The following is a 19,800-nucleotide window of genomic DNA, read 5'->3' on the forward strand; positions in this document are numbered from 1 at the left end:
ACACACCAGGACAGACCGGCATTTCCAAGACCATTACAACATCTACCACTCACGATTTACGTTACAAAAAGCAAGAACTGCAAGTTTGTGGCCGAGAAGATGCTGGTGATGAGGGTGATTATACCTACAGATGCGAGTGTCTTCACATCCAGAGACACTTCTCAAAAGCATTTACATTGGTAACATCGTAATTTAAATACTGAATGCATACATAATTTGAACTGTTACATTACTTTAATAATAATATAGAAATGTCAAAGAGACCAGAAGGTGCAAATAGTGCTCTCAAATATTGTGAAACATTTTTGCCGACTTGAAAGAAGGTTTATAACAGCATTCAGTGTCAACAAGTCAGATTTAATAAACATTTCTGTCAAGATCGTGGTTTCTTATGATTCTCCGTTGCAGGCGCCCACAGACTCACAGGACTGGAGTATCATTACGGCATTGCTGCAGCAGCAGTCAGTTCTGTGCCTTCATTGCAGCTGTTATCATTGTCTGTATTGGATCAAGCGACGAACAGGTTTATATGTATACAGGTGAATGATAAAATAAGAGCTGGACAAATATAAATAGGTAGGAAGCACATTAACAACTCTTATTTGCTATGATGATGATGATGTGATGATATGATGCTGATGATGATGACAACAAACAATAACAGCAAAATATAATTTATTTAATATATGAAGCAAATTTCACGTAAACGCCTTTCCATTGTTCTTGCTTTGCTATCATCTTTAAGCAAAGGTTTTAGATTGCGTTTTGTTGATATTGAATGAACTTAATGTGTCTGTACATGTGTGTATTTCCGCTATTTTATTATGGTCGACTATACTACGATCAGAATCAGGAATTAACAAATCACATTTTCTATGGATAGGAACTCGTTTGCAATAAATATCAGCTCGAGTATATAAAAAAGAGTCATGATGTTGGGTTGTCTTCGATGCCATAAATGTTTGGGATTTGGGCTCATAGGAAACAGTACATGAAAAGAAATAACACTTCGTTACTAAGCAACCTGATTCACAACTATTTCACCGGCACAAATTGGTTTTAACAGTCATGCACACAGCACACTTACTGTCAAGTTATAAAGCATCATTCATTGCAGTCGCAAAACGCCAGTCAACAAATTGCAAACCCTTTAATACATTTCTTTGTCGACGAAGTTTTATCATTTTTGTTGGATATTTACTGTTGCACATTTCTTTTATAAGACCATTTGTTGTATCCATCTTTTATGCAAAATTATCAGGTAAAATTGTTTATACTTTTTCATCATTAAAGAGTCTTACTTGAATTTGATTTTTTTTCTTGTGGTATGCTTAAATATAATATGAGATACAAAAGCAGTCATCTAGAATTCGAAAAATAATATGTATTGCTGATATTAGGATTTCCTACCACTACGTTAGATAGATAGCTTGTTTATTACTCTTTATAACATCATAAGAATACTTTTGTATTCACATTATCTCATTCTATAAAGCAATTCCTTATAAAAGTTGGGGTAGCATGCAGATAGTTCCTATAAAAACTGAGAGAATAAGCATGGCGAAAAAAGAACAGTTATTTAAAACTGTATATACATTATTAGTTCATTAGCTGCCTATAATAACTGTCTTCAATTTTAATTGGTTTCAAAACGTATGTAGACATTCAGAAATCGGAAGACACAGACTCCGAGTGTAGGCTTGCTGTGCATCAGAAATCTGTACACATCGCCGCTACAACAATAGAAAACTCACGATGAAGATGAGTATGTCACATTGCTGAGACGATTGAAACGAGTTTGTGGACCGGGGGGCAGTAAGTCTCACTGAGCTGGTCAGCAGACTCAACAGGCGAGTGTAAGAAGAAATCGTTTGCCATTGAAAATAACTCAGAAGAGGTAAAACACATAGTCAACAATGTTTCCATGTGTGTATGTGGAATAAAAAAAGGAACAAACTAGAAAAAAAAATAAGAATCATTAATTGAAGTTTGCTCTTCTCAAAATACATAAAAGGTAAGATTTGGCAGAACATTGTTCTATAACTTGTATAATGTTCAAAATACCTAGTCTTTCGAGATTTGACGAGAGTGAGAAAAGGTGACGTAAAGCTGACTTTTAATTAACCGATTCGGAGGTTAAGCCACAGCATATGTAATTTCCAAGGGAGACAACGTGAAGAGTTTTCACTTGTACCAGCATGTTCTTGATATTATTGTTTATTCAAACAAAGCCAGTAGGTCACCAAATAAATATGCTAATGGACTGTTTAGATTATTAACGCATATTTCGTTAAACATTTGATTTTCTTTTTCCTTAATCCAATTTCTTTATAACTCCAGGTGATTGCTACACGAATGTCACGGAAATGACAACGGGATCTGGGTTTGGTGTGCACGAGGGTCCTTTGAGACCAGGATATGGAGACACAGAACCTGATAGAAGAGTAAGATTTTTCAATTAAAGCATAAAGTTGATTATTATCAATGAAATCATAGATAGATAATATATAAATATTTTTTAAATAAGATAATATTTTAGATACAATCATGTCCTCTTCTTACAAAGGTAGTGGCTAACAATTTCGTATTATTTCTCGTATAAATGGTATATATATATTATATAAAAATGTACTTGTTTATCTGCTTTATTAAAGTTTGTGTAGCAGAGGCTGGTGTATAATTTTTTTAAAGTAAGAAACAAATGTTGAAACAGGTAGATTCTGCAGCAGTGCATTCCGAAGACGAATACAACATACTACATGTTCAAGTGGATTGTTCCAAGCATGAGGATCACGACAACAACTACGGCCGCATTCACCTTAAATAACATGTTTCTTCATTTCTTTCTGAACGTGTGTTGAGGTCTACCAGAGTTGTACCTCTGTGCAGTACCTCGAGGATCTACAAATTACTGTTGTGAGATATTCTATCGCTAATTTGCATAACTGTTTTTTTTGAAAATAAAAAAGTGTAAGCTTGCTAGTTCCTTTGTCAAAATAAAGCGAACGGGACTTTACTTGTTAAAATAACCTTAATAATTATATTTACACAATTTATCATGTGTGCTTAATGAAGACGTGAATTTCAAGAACAGAGAACTCTTACATGCCTAGTAATTATCGTGCACTGTAAAAATAGGTTAATTCCCTTGATTTGAAAAAAGAAACATTTTCGCATTATTCACTTTATGAAAACAGTGCTTACAAATAGTGGACATACGAAAGAGATGGTCACTCGTCTATGAAATGTAAAACTACAAAACTGTTCTTAAACTTATATTTCGGTGGGATATATTAATAGGAAAGCTGACAAAATATAACAGAACACAACGGAGGAATAAAACTGCACGTAAGCGCACACACACACACACACAGAGACATACTATAAATGTAAACAAATCAGTGTAATTAAGTTTAAAACATCCATAGTTAATATTTCGCACTCGTGCGTCCCAAACGCCTGTCCATTCAGCACTTACACCAACATCTTCATCTTTTCTTTCTTGTCTTTCTAACAACGAAGACTACAAGTGGTTACTTTACAACAAGCAGCTGAGTCAGTTCTTCCTCATCGTGGACTGAAGAATTAAAAGGGAAAACTGAAACATATACGAAACATATTTTTTCATTAAAACCAGCGTGAAACATTGTGTAGATATATCTATATACCCATACAATATTTCTTTATATATATATGGATTTCAAATACATCGGAATTTTAACTGCAAAATATTAAAAGGTTTACAAATGAAACAGTTTTCTTTTAACTGAGATTGTCATTAAATCTTACAATATAAACTAAAAAAAAATTGAAAGAAAATCTTTTCCTTTCATCTGGCAGTTAAAGACGGTCAACAATAAAGCAAATAAACATTATCACACAATAGCATCATAGACATTTCCTTAAGACGACTTTAATTGAATGCATTCATGTTCATCTCTAGTGCAAACACATTTTATAAAACAAACCCCTTAGACTATAAGACTTTGTGTCAATCAAGAATACAAGTTTCAGCTCTTCAAGTGACGTCCGTATTGGTATCAGCAACATAGAGAAGTGAAGTATTGGCAACTGAAAATTTTATTTGTCTAAGCTGGGAAACAGGGATGATGAGAAGTAGGGACAGACTACACAGAACTACAAAGCTCACAATCACTGAAATAAATTTATTAAGTACGGTGGTAAGAGAGAGAGAGGTTGAGTGTGGTCGGACCCACGAGCGATAGACATACAAATAAAATTAGGCCTTTGACCATAAAACTTCATATATTTACAAATGTCAGGATGAGACAGTTTAATCTTTTGACATTTTAAGTATTTAATAACATTAAATTAATTTTCTGAGAAAGCAGCCCACGCACTATCAGCCAGATTATTTCCTGTATTCTCGTCTAGTAAACATACCCGTATTAAGAGAACAACAACTAAACAATGCAGGTCATTGTGTGAGATCAACAGCAAACTATTGCACAGGAATCTACTGTGTCGTATGCTTTTGTATGCATGCACATTTTTTAATTAGGCTGCAATAATAAAAACACATTTAACATGCACTACGTTAATTGCGGAAGTATTTGACTTTCTACTGACAGCCGGATATCACTTCGCCAGAGTTTCATACAAGGAGGAAATAATTCAGTTTAGTGTACTGTCTGTGGGATAACAAAGTGGTCTTAAATAATCAACTACACCATACTACATTGCAAGTTTCCAACTTTGTCAGGGAATTGAAACCCCGTTGTCTATCTAGTCTCATGTGTAAAAAGCAAAATTGTATAACAGAAAAAGGATATAGAAGAAAGATGACATTCAAAGTGTGGACAGTGTACTTCATTCTTCTACTGTCTGGTTGTTCAGGTAACTCAGTATTTTTATATTATTATTGTAAGTATATAATAATATTTTTCAACAAATAAATTATAGTATAAGCTCTGTACTTATTTGTTCTTAGAAAAAATACTTAGAGGATATTTGAGCTTCATATCTTAATTAAAAGGAAACTTTTAGTAACTAATTTGTCTTTCCTGTTTTGATTTCAGACATTAAAAAGTATACTGATGTTTTAAAGCACTGTTACAAGTGGTGTAGACGTAAACCAATCCAATTCAATTTTAAGATGAATATTTACACAAACTTTAACAGAGATAAGAGACACTAAGCTATGTTAAAATTGACAGGCTCGACATGCCATTTAGGTAAATGTTTGCCTATGGTCTTCGTTGGTGTTGGTGTTGTTAATGTGATTATTTGGTCATTTTACAGCTCTCAGTATTCAGCAATGTTCATCTGGACAACAGTACGTTTATGAACAAACCACTGCACACCTAAGTTGCGGTCAGTGCAGCGATAAGATACAATGGTTTGTTAGGGGCAACAACGATCAAGGTAAGAAATACGTTGGCGAGTGCGTTAAAGTCACGTGCAACGTTGAAGACAACTCTGCCTTTCGTTTAGCAGCAGATACGAGAAGTAAACCTTACATCAGTGTACTTGACATTATTAACATCCAACGAGGTGACCCACTTCACGTATCGTGCACGTGTTACCGCTTCTACACAAGGTATCTTCATACAGGGTATCGCTTGGAAGCCAGTGCTTTGTGCAAGCTTATTACAGGTACGCGGAATCTGACAGAAATGCAGAAATGATTACAATTTTCTGTTTAGATTTTACTGATCTGCATAATTATCTTTCCCTCCTATTGCATTGACTGTATGAGTATCCTGAGTGTGCAAAATAAACCTAAAATCATTGTAGTGGTCAGATGACTTAATTAAAGTTTAATCATGGGGATTGCCTGGTATATCTAATGAAACATTAAACAAACCTCTGAAAAAGTTCGATTATAATGCTTTGTTTAGAAACTTCTGTATAAAGACATTACTGTAAACACCTCAAAAGATGTCCCCATAACAAATACACACCTTTTTGTTTAATTATTGTCGTGCACTGTGACGTCACAGCACCATGTTGTTTAAATGTAACGTTCTGTTAGTGGTTAACTGTTAACTTGTCATTAATACAGTGGGGCTGTTAGACGTTTTTAGATAGTGTCTCAGGCACTTTTTTCCTTCAGACTATACATGTTTACAGTGAGGTTGTTTTTAGTGATATAACAATTCACCTCCACCCTTGGTTCATCACAAGAAATTAGACCTTCATACTGCAATCTTCCAAAGGCAATGAAATTTGACAATGTTTGAAGGCTTCTTACGCATGTTTTAATTCTGTTATTACATTGTGAGCTCAGTGCCTATCAGCATTGTCCATGGGAGCTGCAGTGTACAGCTGTCAGGATGGAAAGTGTTCGGAGTGTGCACAGTTCAATGGCTGGATGGTGAAATTGATCCTACGTGCAAGTGGAGTTTGAAAGACAAGGTGTGAATCTTTACAGATTTTAGATCTTCTCAAATATGTGTTGTTTTTTTTAACCAAACTTTATTTTATACATGTTAGAACAAAGTAACAACTCAGTATAGTCTCTCTAGTACTTTACTTATGGTAATACTGTGTAATCAGTATATAAAATAATTTTATTTTGTGCTACATCTTTTCGATTGACTTACTGGTTTTTACTGTTTCTGCGTTTTAATAATTTTATGTCTTTGTAAAAAATAATATGTTTATTAAAAGTAGATATGAATGCGTTAAAGGAGGCCGAATACATGTGCTCAAAAGTATGTTGTTTAAGCAGCGCTTGGAGAATCTACTTTTTAAGATAATTACGAATACTATTGTAGTTAGAGTGTTTCTTTGAAATAAAATCCTATGCAGAGTGGAGCACGTGACCTACCCGATTTACAAGGCCCAACGACATCTGACCAGCGTGGGTCTACACGGTACAATACAAGAAACTGTACGTTCGAGGTCGACATGCCTGTGGATGATGGCGATTATACCTACACTGTCACAGTGCCCTTCCACCCAGAGGATCGTTTCTCAAAGACACTTTATATTGGTAACTATCTACTTTCAAAACATTAAAGCACGAATTCTTGCAGCCAAATGTTTATATTAGATATAAATATCTATGAATATCATATGAATATATGAATGTCAAACATAGATTTTAAATACTCAAAATGTATAATTTGCGCAGTGCAGCCAGATGAACCCAAGCACAACTGTCCAGAAATGGTTCTTGAAGGGACCAGCATCAACTGCACGTGCTATACATCGAAGATTGGGAATCCTCCTGCACACATTGCGTGGTCTGAATCAAATAACGAACATCTAAATGTGGAAAATATTGGAAGAGGAGGAAGTGGCGCCTTTTTTACTTGCAAGCTTTTGTGGGGAGTCATCAGTAAAGAAACGGTATACACCGTTAGAGTAACGAGTAAGTAACGTTTTTTGGGGTTTTACCTACTGTTCCATTTGTATGGCACTTATTTCAGTTTCAATGTCAGCATGTGTATCTTCTTCTCTTTCTCTGCCAGTCTCACAACTAAGTAATAGACTTTACTATTGTATATGCAAAAATGTCCTAAGTTTTCAAATATGCTGCCAATTTTAGTATTTTCTTACTTTTAAACAAAGCAATCAAACAATCAAACTAAACGCCTTTATTTTCTCATCCTCCATGTAACCATGTTACTCAAAGGAACGTTCCCGTGCACAGACATCCTCGTGGTAACGGGCGTACGCTACGTTGCGGTTTTTAAAATTTTTAAGACGTAAATGAAAGAATATATAAGGGAAAAAACAAGGAATCCCTTAGAAATTGTTTCTCTTTCGATTACTTCCCTTTAAATGCTGAAAAAATCAACCAATCAGGTATTTTGTTTTGTTTGAGCGAACACGAATGTTTTATTTATCAAGCGCCATATTGACATTTATTGCCGTTCGCTCAATTCGACGTGGATTGTGTACTCAAACAACCAAAAATGAGAAAAAAAACCCAGTAAGTAATATTGAAATTCATTTGTATATTTTAATAAAACATATGTCTGTTTTGTACTTTTGTGTGTGTATATATTTTTAAAAAAAATTTATTGTCAAATGTTTGACCTACATCCCGCTTTGTGAATTCTCCGTCCTATACAGTTAAACACTTTCAGTTGATTTTACTACAAGACAACAACACGTATGTTTGTTAAAAGTTACACCACGTAAATGTATTTTAAATTATCTTTAAAACGGAGTATCACAGATAGTTGTTTTTATTGTAGGTTAAATATAATTTAACAAAGAATACCGGTCAAAGTTTCATTTACCGGGTTTCGCCTCTTAGTTCCGGTGTGTCAAACTGCCTCTAGCCTAAAAGTCCTCAAAGAGTAAAATACGTAATTTGTGAATTTCTATTGACAAAAACAATGTGCATTTCTTATTGGTTTTTAAACATCAATTTCTGTCTCCTAAAAGTCTAACTTTTTGTTAGCTCATATAACCTGTGTCAACATGTGTCGGAACAACTTTTAAGTTTCAAGTAGATTGTTCCTTTTCTACACTTTGTAATCTATCATTATCAGTTTGAATTTTTCTTCTACCTCTTTTATGTACTTTTTTATGATTTTTTGAAACACGGTAAAATTCATGAGTACCAGTGGGTCAAACTGCCTCTAGCCTAGCCATCTTCAATAAGTTAAAATTGCGACATCGGTTTACAACTATTTTTAAGATGGTCCCTCGGGAACGGACATCAGAAGCACCACGACGACATCGGGAGACAGTACAGAGATTATGTTAGTATGTACAGCAATAGATGTTTACCCTTCAGCTGTGTTTGTCTGGAACATCACGTGTGACAACATTACTGACAGCACGAATACCAGCACGTGTACCTTTACTACAGCGAGTGAAGAAGCCGAGATGATAGTCGAGTGCACAGCAAGCAACAGTGTGTTTGAGAATGTGTCTTTATCGGCGATTTACGTGGTGCACATCTCAGGTATGTAATATTTTACTGGTGTAAAACAAAACTTTAATTAAACTAAATTTTCACAGAAATAAAATAATGATTTTTTTAAAAATCATTATCACAAGTATGTTTGCAAAATCATTAACTTTTAGCACAATAATTAACAAACTCATAATTACATTAAGAAGAATATAAAACAAAAACAGTGTTTACTTTTTATTAGACGGGCATGCTGGCTTTGGAATCTGTGCAGGAAACAAACAGTCTCATGATATCTTGATAATAAGCGGGATTTCTGCTGCCGTTGTTATCGTCATTGGAGCTGTTATCTTCGTCTGCATCATCAAGAAGTGGCGAGGTTAGCATGTTTTAATTTTGTAAAGTACATATACATGATTAGAATCAATAGAGTTCTGTCCTTCCCGACAAAATAAAAGGTGCAATGTGATTTGGGTGTGGCATTCAGCTCTTTCACAATAAGCTGAAGCTTCCTCCATTTTCATTGCTCAGGCCACAGCTATAGTATTATAGACTTTACTAGTCTCACTTGTAATCTTCAGTTAGGACGTCCGGTGGCTTAGTAACATAGTTCCTGTGACCCGCACAGTGAGTATGGTAGAATGTGTTGTTTAGAATTTGAGTTTAACACCTTATTGTTTCTCATATCAGGGCTAAATAATATTGTCATACAAAATAAATTCATTTGTCGTGTTGATGTCGTGATAGAACTATATATCAAAATTCCTTTTTCACTTGTTCTTAGAATATTGTCGCAGTGGCTTTAAAACAGTAATTACTTGTAGTACACAGGATGATAAACAGATTCAGGAAATAAATGTATATTCAGTTAATCTTGATAAAGCTCGGTTAGAGTTTGTCGGAGTCAGTGTTTTAAGTGTTCATACAGTCTTCAGCAAGCGTAGGACACCGACCCCAGTTGTACACTACACCGCGCCGTCGGGTGACCTGTACACCATCGCTGGTACAACGATAAGAAACCACGGCGATAATGAGAATATCGCAATTTGTGAAACAATCGAGAATCGACTATCTAGAACAGAGCGTATTGGGTGTGATGAGGCTAGGTCACAACCTCACAAGACGGACGAAATAAGAAAACCTTTAAAGCCAAAAAGAAACCCAAAGCCAATCAGAACAGGTAAACAAATTCCATGATTTACTAGGTAAAACAATGACACCTATTTAAAAGGCAGCATTGTGGTAATAAAAAATCTTTTATTAAAAATACTTTAGTCTTAATAGAGTTGTTGTAGTGTCCAGTAGTAAAAAAGGTCATTAAAGGTCATTAAATAACTTTTGTTTGTAGCAATGCAATGTTACCTTTCCTTAAAACCTTGAAAGCCTTACCTCCTAAACAAGTTTACGAAGCGTATTGAAAAAAGGAAAACATAAAAAAAAATCCAATTTTTAATCTAGACGGTAAAGACTTTAAATTAAAAATATCAAAGAGGATGATAAATTTAGACAAAGGGAGAAAACTTACACAAACCTCTTGTGCCACGGGAAAATAATATTTCAAGTTGAGGAAACATGGTTGAACAAATAACATACTGACTTCTTTGAATAATAATTATGTGTTTGTCTATTGCCTTTTCTTTTCTATTTATTATGAATTCCAGAGGTTACCTCCGCGAATGTCACTGAACTGTCAGCTGATTCTTGTGTGGACGTTTATCATGACCTTTCCTGGACAACCTCTTGATTGACTGAACCTGATACAATCGTAAGATATGTTTCTGTTAAATCTGTTAGATATTTATAATCCAAGAGACCAGTAATGATAAAGATTTAATAATAAATAGCAAATTCTAATGAAAGTACAATCTTAATCTTCTTAGAGCTTAGTAATTTCATCACTTTTGTTGCCGACAAAACATTTCACGTACAATAGAAGTAATTTGTCGATATCATTTTTTTTTTATCAAACCCAAAAGTTTTAAACTGTACAATTTAATTTTAACTTCTGTTTTCTTTATATGTTACATGTGTTCAAATAGAAAACTACTGCAGAAGAGATTGCAAATGACGAATATAATTCCCTACATTTCCATGTGAACTGTTCAGAACATCAACAGGACGACACTTACTACAACCACCTTAACCTTTAGAAGCAACTATAGTGATTCGCGCTGTCATCTCTTAGTTTGGATTATTTCTCCCGAAATGTGACAAGGAAAAACATTGTATAGCTTGTTAATTGCCAATGATAAGCAAAGTAATTGCTTTCTTCACAGTGTTTGATAAAATGGAAGGAAACAAACAAAGAAAAAGTAAATACATGTACCATATAATTTTGAATAATTTATTTTTAAAATTATAAATTTTTGTTTGTCTCTAATTTTGTGTGTTTGTGTGTGTGGTTTCAGTCTCCTTTGATATTTTCTTTTTTTTATTTCATTTTAATTTACTGTTAAATATGTGATTACTGCTAGTTCAAACTTTATATATATAGAAACATGTGCATTATTAATGTATTATTAAAAATATATTGTTTTATTATGGTAATTCTTAGTTCGTGTATATAAGAATGATACGTGTTGAAAGGATGTAAGTATGCGGTAGTGTGAGTGTTTGAGTAAAATTAGTAGGACTTGCTGCTAATTTATGGTAAAATCTCTCTCTGTCAGTCACACGCGCATGCGCGCACACACACACGGTCGGGCAGACATACACATCTTAATCATTGACATCACACACCAACAAAAGAAAAAAAAATACAATATGGATTTTATCTGGTGACATCAATTTCTATAATAATATGCACCCAAGTTTTCTTTTCTGGTTAATACTATGGAAGTAATTAAAGAGGAAGAACTCTTACACGCTTAGCATTTCTGGTAAATTGTCAAACACGGTTCTCTCCCTTGATTAAGAACCCATTTGCGAATTAATCACTTTAAAGTGCTTGAAAACAGTGCATGCTAGTTGGGGACGGTATATCTTCCAGTAAAATACGACATTGTTTTTAATTTTTTCCCCTAATTTTTCGTAAGAAAGAATGAATGAAAGAAAATTTACACTCGTTTCAAACACATGTAACTTACCATGCTGCCCACATAGATCTTCTCCCCCCTGATGCTGGGTGTCACCTGTGGCCTCATTTGTATTCAAAGTAACCAGGAAGCTGAACAACTCAGGTATCTTTGCTTTGATGGGGGCTTGCTGCTATCTGTCTAAATGTGTCGGTGTCTTTGATTTGTGTGTGTGTGTGTGTGACTTACTTTTAAGCTAAAAATAAGTGGAAAATAGAGGAGATACTAAAAGATTATGTTTCCTTCAAATAAGCAGTTAAACTCACAGCAGACGACATGTACAGGTGAAGTCAGACACAAGTAGATGACACACTGTTTGTTCACTGGGCTGTCACACCTACACACTGACGGAATGTCAACACCTTCAAGATTTCAGAGCAAGTCCTAGATACCAAGAGATGCCTCAGCTGTTATTTATTTGATCGTTTCTTTTTATTTTTATCGCTCTCTTTTCTTTCCTTATCAAGCTCTTTTTTCTTACACCTGCTTTCCGTTTATAGTGCTGTCTGTACAAAAAGAACGAATATAATGACATTTATGACAAAAACTATCTGCTTGAGAAAATTTCTTCAATACAATAAAAAAGAAAGAAATAAAAAAGAAGAAAAGACTGTTGCTCTTTATAACTTGGGTCCATTAAAACTGTCAATCCTACCCTACTTACTCGACACGAGAATGTAGACCACCTCTGCGACCCGATTTTTTTCACGAGACTAGGAAGTCAACGACTTGATATTTTATTCCTTGATAACCCGACTTTATCTTTTGTCCACGAGTCAGAAGTCGGTCACTCATTTACGCAAAATCAATTTTGTTCAACGCCGTTATTCATAGAACTTTCTATTTGTCTATGTGTTTGTATGTTTTTGTAGTCTATGTATACTTGTGCAATTTTTTAGAAGTGTTTATTTGTGCGCCCGTTTCTTTCTTTGTATGTATGTTCGTGTGCCTGCTGTAACTAAACTAAATTAAGAATGAAAACAACCATCGAACTTCACCTTTTGTTTCTTACAGCCAAATCCCAAAACGATAAGTAAGTACGAAAGAGCGAGAGATACAAGGGAGGTAAGAAAACATCTCACTTGCTCCAATATCCCCACACATATGATGCTCTGCACTTTTCTCTATGATAGCTGTACCTTTCTCTTGATATTGTTCTTTCTTTTCAACTCAGTTAAAAAGAACGCAACGTAAACATGTTTTTAATGTTTTATTTTAATTTGTTGGCAAAAAAGCTATTCAGCAGTCACAGAAAATTAGAGAAAGCTGTAAATAAAGCACTTCATTAGATATGTTCGTAAAAATCTCTAAAAATTTATCAATGTACAAATTTTAGTTTCCTGATTAGAATCAAGAAATAACTCTCCTAAAAATAGTTGTTCTAAAGCCTAGTTGTCTCTTATTTGAAAAAAAAACACCAAGATGTATTAAATTAATTTGAAGAAAATATTTCTTATTTTTTCCTTGTCTGCTCGACTTCTAAGTCTGAAAAAAGCGATATAAAGGTGGGCGAGCCCTTATGTGTGAAATTTTTACTTCACTACAAACCAACGACGATAGATGAGGATGCTCTGTGTCCAGCAACGAATGAATTCCGCCTTCCTTCTAGGCTGCTTACCTTTTAATACCGAAACGACAGGAGAAAGAGGAACATATTTCTACTGTAGAATTCTGTCTTTACATTTTGGTGTTTGAAATTGAAGTGACAGTATGTATCTAGGTACGCAGCAAGAAGTGGATGTACCTGTGAATCCTGTTGGATACAGCATTTGTCCTAACTTCTGATATTCTCAACTGGAGATAGAAATGATGAGACCGACGATTTTGATATTATATGGACTTATACTTATGGAGGTAAAACTTCAATCAGGCAAGTAAACTTTTATTAAACCATGTATATATGAAATTAAAACCTTTATTTATTGAGCTATAATAACGTGTAAGGCAATGGAACTTTTAAAATAAAAAAAATCACCTTTTATTATTCTTATAAAACAGCCCGTGTACACACACACGAACACGCTCGCGCATAATAACATCAAAATGTTTAACGATTTATTGATGGGCGATAATGAAAACAAACGAAAAATAGAAAGGACATACTTGTTTAATTAAATTTACAAAAATAGTGTGAAAAGTATATATATATATATATATATATATATATATGTTTTTAAATCTATTACTTGTTTTGCATAGCTCTGAATATTACTGAATGCTCGTCGGGAACGATAACTGTAACGGAGGGCAGCAACATCAGCCTCACGTGCAGTCTGTATAAACGACAACTAGAGTGGGACTTTTCTCCTGACTACCCATCACGATTCTACATCGGAAAGTGCAATAGAAGGTTGTGTTACATCCCAAAACACCGACAGTTTAGGATGTATGCCTCGTTTGCTCAGCGGCATTTTCCTTTCTACAAAGGCACGCTTGAAATTGTGAATGTCAACAGACAGGATCCTTCCATCTTCCGGTGCTCGGACCCCGACACAAAGGAAATCGCCTCATGTAGGATTCAAGTAATAGGTGAGTAGAGTGCACTGTACATTCCTTGGAGCATGACCTATGTCGTACACAGTTCCGAACGAAAGCATGACTTAGAAAGGGAAGTAATCTATAGTATAACAACTTCTGATGGCTCCAGTGCTTGTCTCCCTTTATGTTTTCATTCATTTACGCACAGAGACATTTTTTTTTTCTAAGATGATACTCCCGGTAGGATATATCTTTTTCTTACTCATGTAAGGCGGCTGTGCGCGGGGTAGGTTACATTTGAGCTTTTTGTCGTTATTGAGTTTAATTCAATCTTTTCTTTCTTCGGTAACACAAGCAACAAAATGTGTATTTTTTTTTTTTTTGATACATGATATTTCTATTTTATAGCTTCTGCTAGCATCGTTCCCGGCACCTGCCGCGTGACGATACACAGCTGGCACGTGCACGGCACATGCGCTGTAGAAGGAATGTTGACTTCAAACGTTCTTCACACGTGCTCTTGGCTATTAAACAATAGTGACCAGGTAGCCATTCACGATGTTTATAACCTTCTGCGCAAGTATATCTAAAGACTTTCCCAAAAAGTTTTGAATTACTACCAAAAACATATTTGCACTTTATGTCAAACACCCAGTGCTTATTCTTTGTAAACGCATTTTTTATTTAATAAAATTAAATTGAATTCAGCAATATGAGAAATAAGAAAGCATAATCAACAAAAAACAAATAAACTTAAACATCCTTGTCTTTATTAGCCTACTCATAATCCTAAGTACAGTATTAGATAATTGTTCTAAGCCTTAATGGAACTGAAAATAAACATTCTGCATCTTATGTTTCGAAATCTTTTCCGAAATCAAATGACAAAAGATTTTACATAATCATTCAGCTTCAGAATGGTGACTGTTAGATGTGCAAAAAACGCTTAACAGTCTATCGACCATTGACCAACTGTATTGCAGATCGAAAGTGGTTTTGAAGATTCTCTGAGTCAATACATATTTGACAATATTAATTATTGGAGAGGAAGCTGCTCTTTCAGCACGATAATGCCAGTAGCCCGAGGGAGGTATACCTACAGCTTTGCTATAAATCCACCCCAACCAAAGTTTTTCTCAAGAACCATTGAAATAGGTAAGATGATGTCTTTATACCTATGTAGCTTACAGTCACGCTTTTGATGGGCTCCTCTTACAGTTTAAAGCAAGAACGAGACAAAAGCAGCATATAAAGGAACTACAAACAACACTAGTAAAATATAACATAAAAGACAAATACAGTGGAACCTCGGTTAACGAACTTAATCCGTTCTGGAAAGCTTTTCGTTATCCGAAATGTTCGTTATCCGAAACTATTGTTTCCATAAGAAATAAAGGAAATAGATTTAATTGGTTCCCAGCCCCTGTTGACTCGCTAATATTTGAAAGTTACAGGCTATATATATATAGGTATTTGTTTTAATGAGAACAGTTAGAATGCAACATAAATGGAGTTAAATAAACATAAAAACATTAACGAAAGCTTTAAACATCAGAAAACTTGCCGTTTTGACGGCGTGTGTGGAAGCAGGTGTGGGGAGGAAGGGGTGGAATTACTGATTCCCCCTCCATGAGCACACTTGACATTGCAAAATCGGGGGTGACTTCCCTTTTCTGTAGCTTTGAGGTTAAAGGAAAAAAACCTGTCCAGTGTCTGTTCCTTCTGCCTTTTTTGTAAAACACTTCGGTAATACGACATCACATATCCGACAGACGCATGCCACCTTCATACTTTGAAATCATTTCCTTTTTCAATTCATTTGTTGGCCGCTTCCTTGTCATTATCTCACTGCTATTAATTGCTCTTCATCTTCTTTGGAGCCATGATTGAGGATTATCTTATCAAACTAAAGTAAAAAATCACTAAATAAGAAGGATGCGCACAGATAAGAAACGACTGATCGTAACTGTGTCTCGAGCGCGAATGATGACATGCTGGTCGGTCACGTGTGGTTCACGTGGCTGTTCGTTATCCGAAATTTTGTTTGCTATTGTAGACAAACTTTTAACGAAATTTTTGTTCGTTATCCGAAATATTCGCTATCCGAGGCGTTCGCTAACCGAGGTTCCACTGTACAGAATAATTAAAGGGGAAGAGGATATTGACAACTGATTGTATGTGATTTTGCAGTGGAAAATGGGAAGGGTAGTAGCAGACAGACAAAAATAGGTGAAGAAGGGGTCAAAATGGACAAGAATTGTGTGGACTGTTGTCAGAAGTAAGACTCAAGGAAAAGGTGTTTTGTAAGTCCAAGATGATAGGATTCATGGTCAGTAGCAGACAAAACTTCATTGTTTTGGAACAGAAATGTATGATTTACGAAGATTAAACATCACTAAGGAGTTACAGCACTTAGTAACTATTTTACATTGTGCAGTGCCTCCAGGAGAACCTCACCACGATTGTCCAGAAGTTGTAAATGAACAATCTACAGTCAGCTGCAAATGCACCTCCTTAAACCCAGGATCGCCTCCAGCGGAAATAGTTTGGGATGGAATGTTTGATAATAGTAATACTTTACTTATTCAAACTGTGGAACAGCAAAGTACAGTCAACAGTTATACATGTCGGCTGACATGGGGTCCAGAAGGAGTTATCAACCGAACAGTTGTTTATACCTTTAAAGTAGTAGGTAAGTATAAGTTATATTATTGAAATATACCTGTACATTAGTAAGTATTATAAGGTTTACTTTTTTGTGTCATAAAATGTGTAACCGAGAGCTGGGGTTCAGGACTGACGACAGCAACCGTCCAACACTCAGATAAAAGCAGGAACCGTCAGCAGGTGTGACACTTGAATTCACGGGCGACAACAATGGCGACGGCTGCTCCACACGTCGATGCTCCTTCCCCGATCCACTGAATCTGATCGACTGATTATATTTCTAAGTAATTACTGCGGGGGCACGATGTGTGTAGAAGGGCCGGCATTCTGTCAATCTGCCCCGTGTGTGATTTTCCAGTCATAATTACATTTCGTAGGCGCAGCCGTGGCAAAACGAAAAGAAAATACACAAAATAGCAAGATAAACAAACTAATCAATGCTTACACTACATCTACGTGTTATCTACAGTGTCAATGAATAGTGTCACACAAAACAGTTTTCTACACATGTGAGTTTTATGCCTGTCTAACAGCAAACCACTGCGAATTTTGTGCCTGGGGTACTACAGGCACTGCCACTTCTCGTATCACAGGTACTGTCACTTCTGGAACCACAGGCGCTGTCATCTCTGGAACCACAGGCACTGTCATCTCTGGCACCACAGCCACTGTCATCTCTGGCACCACAGGCACTGTCATCTCTGGCACCACAGGCACTGTCATCTCTGGCACCACAGGCACTGCCACTTCTGGAACGACAGGCACTGTCATATTTGGAACCACAGCCACTGTCATATCTGGCACCACAGGTACTGTCACTTTTGGTATCATTATAGTTCTGGCATGACGGGGTGGGACAGTAGTATACCAAAACGGAGTTTCTTCGTCACTGTCGCAGTCCTGACAATCCTGTGTCTCCGGCAGTTGACTGTCCTCTAACAGCAGAGACGGCTATATATATATAAAAGAAGTATCGTTGAGCTATCTTTCATTATATATATATAATTATAGTATATAAGTCCTTGTGTCACAATGTGATACTTTTTCATCTTACAATACTTTTGACAATAACGGAATAAAATTGTTAATCTGTTCCTATGCATATTTATTTCACGCAGAAAACAAACCTAGTGCTGGGTCGGCAGTTCTAATAGGAACAACTGTGGGTGTTCTTGCTGCTCTGGTTATTATCATTTTCATTATATTGATGATCATACGTCTAAAATGTAAGTGCATTCACATGTAAACTTTCATATCTATTTGCAACATGGGATAGATCACAGTGTCATTTGGATGTTTGAATATACATCTGTTTGAATTACTTGCGTTCAGGTATTTTGTTATGTTTGAAAGTAGGCAAAGATTATGTGTTTAAATTCGTTTACCGGTTACTCAATTCAAGATGGATTTGAACTCAAACCACCGAAAATAAGTAAATTAACGCCAAGCAAATGTCTTTACAATGTTCTTTTAAATGGTGTATCACAGATAGTTGTCTTTATTATAGGTTAAATATAAATTTTTAAAATACCGGTAAAATTTTACTTTTTGCCTCGCGAGCTGGTAGCAAAACGCGAATTTTTTCTCTATGAAGCATTTTAGTGAAAAACAAGTTTTCTTGAAAGATATAAGTGTGAGATGCAATAAGATATGCAAGTTTCTCATTTAGTAAAACAAAAGCAGAATGAGCCGCGCTCGCTTAAATAACAGTCATTTACCTGTTTCATCCAGAATCTGCCAGGTAATAGTACAACTGGTATTTAGCAATTTAATTTATTATTCTTTAACACCACTATGTGCATAGATAATGTTATAACACAAATTTCCCTTTAATATGTCAGGTCCAGTATACTGCAAGGCAAAAAGGCCTCTAAGCGAAGAACACACTTACGACGACATCGCAGGTATATTATAGTCACGTGGTCCTTAACAGGCAATATTTTTAAACATTTAAAGCAAACGACTTATTATGTTTACTTGTATTTCTTACTTACCACTAAAAAAATGTAAATGATGATAGCTACACTGTGCCTAGTGCAAGGAAGAGAAAATAATGTAAGGTGTGCTGTTATGGCAGAGATTGTTGTTTATGTTGCTTGAAATGTGAGATCAAATGTTAGGAATGTTTGTAACAGATGTTGAACAAAGTCCACACTATGACAGACTCACAAGACAAGAAACAGATGAACATCACTACGAGACTGCTGCCAATGTAGGCGGGAATTGTTCTAAAACTGCAGGCAAGCAACTAAGTATTTAAATCATTACTAATTAAACCATCAGAGAGGAAGTTAACAATTCTTACTAAAAATAGAGATTTTATTTTTGAGAAAACAATTGTTATACATATTTACCATGGAGCATTACATGTCCAAATTTGTAATAAGAAATTTAATAATAAATCTTACATTATGAACTATACATTTCCAATACTACTTATATCTGGATCTTAAAAATTTTACTTAGTTTTATTTTCCTTTAGATGGAGTGTTTGTTGTACCTGCAACATATTTGACAGTTTGCAGTCCTGAGAGATAACACATGGCTGCTCTACACAGCCACAGTACATATGCCTGACAACTTTTGTATGTTCTTAAGGAAATAAAAGTTTAATTGATACTTTCTGTGTTTATCTTATGTAATAAGGAATTGTCCACACCATAGATGTCTTTTTTTTCAAGATCTCAAAAAATAAAGTATATGGTTATGCATTAGAAAGTAGAAATGAGAATAGTGCCTACT

General features: G+C 35.3%; 3 protein-coding genes across 4 annotated transcripts in view; all 3 read left to right on the forward strand.

Annotated features, from left to right (window-relative positions):
• The window catches only part of LOC112568915 (ficolin-2-like), a 127,187-nt gene that overhangs the window by 95,923 nt on the left and 11,464 nt on the right, over positions 1–19,800 (forward strand). The gene's annotated exons all lie outside the window — the stretch shown is intronic.
• On the forward strand, positions 4,667–11,246 carry LOC112568912. Its single transcript, XM_025246471.1, has 10 exons — positions 4,667–4,857; positions 5,263–5,616; positions 6,251–6,378; positions 6,775–6,958; positions 7,100–7,339; positions 8,621–8,890; positions 9,114–9,218; positions 9,768–10,019; positions 10,501–10,604; positions 10,879–11,246. The coding sequence occupies exons 1-9, from the start codon at positions 4,755–4,757 to the stop codon at positions 10,581–10,583; spliced, it is 1,719 nt and encodes a 572-aa protein (XP_025102256.1). The 5' UTR covers positions 4,667–4,754; the 3' UTR covers positions 10,584–10,604; positions 10,879–11,246.
• Positions 13,599–19,335, forward strand: LOC112568913. Of its 2 annotated transcripts, none has more exons than XM_025246472.1 (9): positions 13,599–13,783; positions 14,113–14,442; positions 14,800–14,936; positions 15,375–15,546; positions 16,829–17,083; positions 17,592–17,867; positions 18,177–18,284; positions 18,900–18,962; positions 19,194–19,335. In XM_025246472.1, the coding sequence occupies exons 1-9, from the start codon at positions 13,720–13,722 to the stop codon at positions 19,316–19,318; spliced, it is 1,530 nt and encodes a 509-aa protein (XP_025102257.1). In that variant the 5' UTR covers positions 13,599–13,719; the 3' UTR covers positions 19,319–19,335. The 2 variants fall into 2 exon arrangements, with proteins under 2 accessions (XP_025102257.1, XP_025102258.1); XM_025246473.1 differs by having other exon boundaries at positions 17,652–17,867.

The sequence above is a fragment of the Pomacea canaliculata genome, linkage group LG7 (assembly GCF_003073045.1).
Source record: "Pomacea canaliculata isolate SZHN2017 linkage group LG7, ASM307304v1, whole genome shotgun sequence".
NCBI classification, from domain to species: Eukaryota; Metazoa; Mollusca; class Gastropoda; order Architaenioglossa; family Ampullariidae; genus Pomacea; species Pomacea canaliculata.